This window comes from Rattus rattus, chromosome 5 (genome assembly GCF_011064425.1).
Source record: "Rattus rattus isolate New Zealand chromosome 5, Rrattus_CSIRO_v1, whole genome shotgun sequence".
In the NCBI taxonomy this organism is placed as follows: domain Eukaryota; kingdom Metazoa; phylum Chordata; class Mammalia; order Rodentia; family Muridae; genus Rattus; species Rattus rattus.
The window spans coordinates 14,389,222-14,397,105 of NC_046158.1; the positions used below are offsets into that span (position 1 = coordinate 14,389,222).

The 7,884-nt window shown below is 35.6% G+C and overlaps 1 protein-coding gene across 1 annotated transcript; it reads left to right on the forward strand.

The window, feature by feature from the left end:
• Positions 1 to 4,018: 4,018 nt before the first annotated feature.
• Positions 4,019 to 4,950, forward strand: LOC116900125 (olfactory receptor 50-like). Its single transcript, XM_032901899.1, is given in 2 exon segments — positions 4,019 to 4,178; positions 4,181 to 4,950. Coding segments are annotated over 2 exon segments (930 nt in total).
• The last annotated feature ends 2,934 nt before the right edge of the window (positions 4,951 to 7,884 follow it).

Below are 7,884 nucleotides of genomic sequence, written 5' to 3' on the forward strand. Positions count from 1 at the left end.
AAGAGGAACACTCCTCCATTGTTGGTGGGATTGCAGACCGGTACAACCATTCTGGAAATCAGTCTGGAGGTTCCCCAGAAAATTGGACATTGAACTGCCTGAGGACCCAGCTATACCTTTCTTGGGCATATACCCAAAAGATGCCCCAACATATAACAAAGACACGTGCTCCACTATGTTCATAACAGCCTTATTTATAATAACCAGAAGCTGGAAACAACCCAGATGCCCTTCAACAGAGGAATGGATACAGAAAATGTGGTACATCTACACAATGGAATATTACTCAGCTATCAAAATAATGACTTTATGAAATTCATAGGCAAATGGATGGAACTGGAAAATATCATCCTGAGTGAGGTAAGCCAATCACAGAGAAACACACATGGTATGCACTCATTGATAAGTGGCTATTAGCCCAAATGCTTGAATTACCCTAGATGTACAGAACACATGAAACTCAAGAAGGATGACCAAAATGTGAATGCTTCACTCCTTCTTTAAATGGGGAACAGGAATACCCTTGACAGGGAATAGGGAGGCAAAGTTTAGAACAGAGGTAGAAGGAACACCCATTCAGAACCTGCCCCACATGTGGGCCATACATATACAGCCACCAAACTAGATAAGATGGATGAAGCAAAGAAGTGCAGGCTGACAGGAACCGGATGCAGATCTCTCCTGAGAGACACAGCCAGAATATGGCAAATACATAGGCGAATGCCAGCAGCAAACCACTTTCAATTTTAGATTGTGAACCAGGTTTTTCAATTTCTTGCTCCATTTGATTGTATTTTCCTGTATTTCTTTAAGGGATTTGTTTCCTTTTTAAAGGCTTCTACCTGTTTACCTGTGTTTTTCTGTATTTCTTTTGGTGAGTTATTTATATCCTCTTTAAAAGATTCTACTATCTTCATGAGATAGCCTTTTAGGTCCGCATCTTGGTGTTCCAGGTGTGTTTGTCTATCTAGGGTTTGCTGTAGTGGTAGAACTGTGTTCTAATGGTGACAGAGTATATTTTCTTATGTTGAATGTCATCTTGCACTATCCTCTCACCATTTGGTTATCACTGGTGTTAACAGACCTGGTTGTCTCTGTCTGGAATCTGCCTCCTATGATCCTGAATTGATGCAGGTCTCCTGGGAGGCCTGGGGCCCTTGTTGTGGCAGACCTCTTGGGAGGCCTTTAGACTGTGTGGTCTTGAGAGGAGCAGACATGCTGATGGTTTTCCCAGGTGGAAAGTACATGCATGAAAGTAGGTGGATTTCAAGCAGGGAGTGCAAGTGGGAATGGGTCCCAAGTCCACTGGCCTCTTCTGTTCTCAGCTGTTGAGATTATTTGGGACTGTCCCTTACCTTTGGCCCTGGCTGTAGCAGACCTCTTAGAAAGCATTCAGACTATGAGATCTTCTGAAGAACAGACATGCTGATGGTCTGCACATGTGGAAGGCATAGGACTGAAAGATAAATTCTAAATCTTGATGTGCAGTGAAAGAACTTCACAAATATTACAGAAATAGTTCCCTATTATTATGTATGTTGATATTTTCTTGCTGTGTTAATAAGCCTATTTAGAATTATTATCCTCCAAATTATATGAGAGTCTGTTTACAACTGTTTTGTGTCTGTATATGAGAGCTTGTGTTATTGAATGTCATGTTATCACAGGAGTCATATTTTAAACAGCACAAAATGGTTGTTACTGTTAGTTCTTGAGGGTAAAGGGACTCTCATGCCTGCTTGAAAAAGTTCTATCCCCAAGGGAGTCAATGACAATGAAGTAAGTTTATCCTGTATGCCTCTAATTTGTATCTGGGGAAAAAGAATACACCCTAAGTCCTTCACATGGTTTGTCAAAATTAGAGCTCACATGGACTTCTCATTATATGTAGACATTGTATATGCTCACATATCTATCATATTTCATTATCCTTTGGCTTGTGTTGATGGATAAATGACTGCTTCAGGTGATAAAGCTGCTCTTTCTAGAGAGAAATTCAAGAGCTTTTCCATGCTTTTTTTGCTAAAAATATCTGTATTGTGCTTGTCAGAACAGGCATAGAATGTGAATTCTTCTGTATCACTACATAAGGTTTGGTTTCTCTTAGTGTCTTCCTGTGTCTGTCTGTTGTTCTTCTTATCTGTTTCTCTGTTCTGCATTCCTTTCACATCTCAATGATCACACTATGACTTGGTGTACAGTTCCCTATGCAGTAATCAACCTTGGTGTGAGAACCTGCCTAAACTTTGAGATAAAAGCATGTACCCCTTCAAAATGTTCTTCAAAAATGTATCTGTTTATGAAAGAAAGTAGGAAAATAATCCTTTCTGCTCACATTTAACTTAAGCAAAATTTTTATTTGTTTTGTTCCAACTTCTTCCCAAATCTATGTGATTTTTTCCATAATTACTTCTGATGTTCACATTCTAGCTAGTATTCTTGGCTTCCCCCTTCTGCTTTCTACCTTGCTGCCAGCATACCACTTCCTATTTTTTGCTACTTCACCTCTTTTGAAGGGGGTGTTACAGTCCTTAAACAGATGGAAACTTTATATCATAGCAAATTAAATGTGTTATCTGCCTGCTTCTCATATATTCTCCATTTATATTTTTATGATTGGTTATTGCTTGCATTTTCCTAGTAATGTTATTTTCTAGCACTTACATAGAGTCCCATGTTTATAATATTTTATACTCCCTCTTCCACTAAAATTTTTTCATAAAACATGTATCAGCTTTTTTCAGCTTCTTATGACTTGACATTTTTACAAAACCATGGATGCCTATTTCCTAAACTAATTTTCTGAATGTATCATTATATAGTATCTAAAATGAAATAAAAATAATATTGCTTATTGTAATACTGATCAAAATATAAAAAATTATTACAAATAGTGTATATATATCCAGATAGAGAATAAGATTTTCATTGTGAAAAAATAATTACTACTAACACAGAAATAAGTAGAAAATGTACTATAATTAATTTCATGCAATATCACATTAACTGAGTTTTCTTTTTTACAGAGTAAGGTGGATGATATTTTGGCACTTTAAAAATGGTCTTAACTAACTTGTGATAAGACATACATAAATTCTAGTTAAAACCTGGAAAGAATGAAGATGCAAATAGATGGCTGCCAGTCACAGGGACAAACTGGCCACTAAACAACTCCTGAAATAGAATATAACCATGAAGTTCTTTTAGCTGATGGATATCAAGTCTAATTTTATCAGGTTCCTTTTCCAGTTGTTTAGTGATTGTTCATAGGGATAGTGCACGATTAAAGGAAAAATAGAGAAATGCCAGTTTGGCAACAGAGAAAAATGTTATAAATGTATAGGTAACTGTCTTTGACTAAAAAAACCAGGTTAAGAATAAAATGTGACATTTACATTTGCTAAAATACACAAGGTATTTCTTTGGCTGATATTTGTGAAGAACACATAGCTGCTTGCAAGCTGATATTGGTATTATACTGGCAGAGACTCATACTCTTAATGCTTTGAACATCTGCCATTCTTGCTTTCAGTAATTCCCCAGATTCTAGTATCTCACAGATCTAATGTGACACCATGGAATCCAGCATCTGAATTTAATTGATGGAAAGATATCATTGAGCAAGTACATCTACGAATCTTAAAACACATAAATCATTGAAACTGTGCTGAATTATCTATTGGCTGATTTCAATTTTTATACTAATTCATTAATTTAATACTGTCTTGGTAAAATCCAAGCATCTTGACCTGGACCTGGGTCTCATCTGATAATTTTTCTGATGGTTCATTGTTTCCCTCTAAAATACATTTTGTTATTTTCAAGTTATATCCCTTGCCTACCATCACTAGAATATTACTGTGACAAATACCTCCCTATTAACATTAAATCAGATGTTACTAAGTGGTTTAAACTAACATCATTTTCAGTACTCATGATTCATAAAATGTTTCTACAATTGTCAAAATTACTTCTCTTTCCCATTTCTTCTGTTCACTCACAGCAGAAGAGCAAGAGCATGAGGAGAGATAATGAGAGCACTGTTTATGAGTTCATCCTCTTGGGACTCCCCATTCAGGCAAAGAACCAAGGCATGTACTCTGCCCTGTTCCTGACAATGTACATGATCACATTGCTGGCAAACCTGCTCATCATTGTTCTTATCAAGCTGGACTCTCACAAACCCCCATGTACTTTTTTCTTAGCCACTTGGCCTTCACAGACATCTCTTTTGCATCAGTTGCATCTCCAAAAATGGTTATAAATATGCTGACGCATAGTCAGTCCATCTCATATGCCGGGTGCATTATGCAGGTATATTTCTTTTCATTTTTTGCTGATCTTGACAGCTTTCTTCTGACATCAATGGCCTATGACAGGTATGTGGCCATCTGTCACCCTCTGCAATATTCACAAATTATGAATGAGAACCTCTGTTTCCTTCTAGTAGTAGTTTCCTGGGTCTTATCTACTGTGAATTCCCTTGTGCATACTGTTCTCTTGGCTCAACTGTCTCACTTTAGAGACAATACCATTCCCCACTACTTCTGTGACCTGTCTACCTTGCTGAAGCATTCTAGCTCAGACACTACCATCAATGAGCTGGTCATTCTTGTTTTAGGTAATGTGGTCATCACCCTGCCATTCATATGCATTCTGGTCTCTTATGGCCACATTGGAGTCACCATTCTGAAAACTCCCTCCATCAAGGGAATCTGCAAAGCCTTATCCACATGTGGGTCTCACCTCTGTGTGGTTTCCTTGTACTATGGAGCCATCATTGGACTATATTTTGTCCCCTCACCTAAGAACACTAATGACAAGAATGCCATTGTGTCCTTGATGTACACTGTGGTCACACCCATGGTGAATCCCTTTATTTATAGTCTCAGGAATCGTGATATGAAAGGAGCACTGAGAAATATCCTCAGCAGAAGAATCTGTTCATAGTGAAGGGCATGGTCTTCACTGTTAACATCCCTACTTTCTCCTCCTTTTCTCCATTCAGCTTTTATTCTGTCAGGGAAATTTCACATGGCTCTTTTCTTCACTCATGTCTCCTTGTGCAATTTTGTTGTCTGTTTACAATCTTACTGATTTTCAGCAAATTTGAAATGTTGCTCATAAAACTCATTCATCTTTTCTTTGTCTTTCAAATATTTTACTTGTTTATATTGTCATTACAAAGTCTTCTTTATTTGACAAGTTTGTCGCTTTTCTTCTCTGAACATGACAGAAGTATTTTTTCTCTTAGATTTATGATTTATTTTTATCTTTCATCTTATAACATACTCTTATTTTTTGGCGTTAACTCTAATCACATTTACTTAATATATTTATGCATTTTCACATGTATTTCTGTGTATTATGTATGTGATTATTGCCTGAAGATTTCAAAAGAGGGTGTCAGATCTTCTGTGATAGGTCATCTAGATGGTTGTGAACAAGTATATGGTTGAAGGAAATAAAATCTTGAGCCTTTGGGAAAACAATCAATTTTCTTAATTTCTGGGCCATCTTTTCTGCCCCTTCCATTTATTTTTTAGTTTTTGTAGTTGACACTCAAAAAAGTCAGAATATTACTGTGTATAACATGATGTTTTCATTTATGTAAATAGTTCATAATATTCACATCAAAGAAAGTATATTAATTTACTCAAATAAGTACCATATCTTAGTATGAAGTTCTTTATTCTAGCCTTTGAACTACTGTATATGTTTATAACCACTGCTCAGTGAAAGCTATGAAAACATTTATTTTTCTTTCCATAATTTTTCTTTCCATAATTTTTCTTTCCATAAACCTATGGCCATGTTTATTTCCTATTTTATCTGCAATTCTGCCCATTTTGTAAACAATTTTTATGTTTTCAATGTGTGATAGTACTCAATTCATTGTTGATAAACGTTTAGCCCTGGGTCACTAAAATACACTGTACCCTGTAAAAGATATAACCAATGATAAGTACAAGCCTTGTCTGGATCATGAAGATCCTGGTCAGTGGGAGTGAACTGAGGCATCATACCTAGATGTGAAACTTTGACATTGGCCTCTGGGCAGGTGGGGGGAGGTAGGGTTCAGTGTCCTAAAGAGACTCTGCTTTTCTGAGTAGGTGATGAAGAATAGCTAGATAGACACCAGGAAATATCAAACTCTTCAACTGAGTTCAAGGAGATCTGAATAGCAATTTAATCCAAAAATATTATTATGAAAAAGAGAAAGACATCACTTTGATCAATTACAAAATGTCCCATCCCATAAAATGATTTTGCCTTTGGTCCATAATAATCATTCTCTGTGGAAGCACATTCTTAGCTGATTTAAATCAGTTGATAATAGTTGATGGTATTACAGATATAAAGACATAGTAGCAGAGGAGAATTTAATGCCTAGTTAAATGCTACTCAGCTAGCACATAGCAAAACTTCAGCTAGTGTGAGTTGTGCATGTCTGCAACTGTGTTAAATTTCTGCTACTTATTATTTTTAAAACAACCAATATTTAATACAGTTATTGGACATTATTTTTAGAACATTTGAAATAACTTCTGCATTTCTAAACATGCATTAGATATGTGTGCTGAATTATATTTATATGTGTTATGCCAACTATGGACCAATATTCAAATATATGCACCTATAAGGTATATGTTATATACCTATAACATCATAATAATAAGATTTAAAAATACTCATTAATTTCTAAACTAAATAGTAGAAAACTGTCAGTGTTGCTGCTGTTCATTCCTCAGTGGTATCATATTATCTCTTGATGTTAACCAGTATGTTGACTATTTGCAATATTTTCCTTGGAGGTATAACAGTTCTTCATGGATTGTAGATTGTTCAAACTTACAAGGTTTAGTGTTTTGTTTTATTTTATGAGAGAAATTACTATGTCTATTCTTCTTACACTTTGCTTTTGTTGTGTGCCATTGGCTCTGAAAATATTCTCTCTATATTTCTATTCTACTGCAAGATAAAAACACAATTTGGGTTTTCACTGCATGGTGGATTGAGTGAGCATGGCTCTTATAGTCTCATATATTTGAGTATTGGTCCATTGTTGGTGTAACCATTGAGGAAGCATTAGGAGGTGTGGCCATGTTCAAGAAGGACAGTCATTGAAGGATGGTCTTTGAGCTTTCAAAACCCTACACCATTTGCAGTATTGCTCTCTGTTTCTTACTTATTTATCAGATATACAAGCTGTCCGCTGCTGCTTCATTCTAGTGCCTGCCAGCCTCCCTATCATGATGATCATGAAGCTTTCATGTCTGAAACTGTAAGCCCTAAATAAACTTTCTTTAAATGTAGATTTGGTCATAGTGTTTTATCATAACAATAGAAAGGTAGCTAAAACATAGTGGCTGAACTTTTTCTTTAAGGAAGGATACTACAAGCATTTATCTATGTTTATTTAGAGATTAATTGCAGGGGATCTTGTAAAATGTATAGTCAGAGAGTTGTGGATTATAGAGAATATGTATATTCAGTTTAACCATCATCTGCTAAGTTTGTCTTCAGGGGAGTTTAATAGAAGCCAATTTTAAAAGTTGTGGGTATAGTAGTATCATATCCAAAAACTGTAAAAATGATAAAGCTAATAAAAAATAAGCAATAGTCTCTAATGCCTTAGAAGAGAGTGAGGGAGTCAGGAATAAATTGAGCAAAATGGACTTTACGAAAGAAAATCTATTGTTTGAGATGCTGGAACTGTGGATAAATATTACAATTCAATTTTCAAACCAAGGCAGACAGAATGGTAAACAAACAAACAAACCAAAACAAAAAATCCTACGAACTCTGTAGAATTGGATATTAAACGCAAAGAAAGTTTTAGTTAATAATCATTAACTAATATATGTTCAAATGGAACAACTG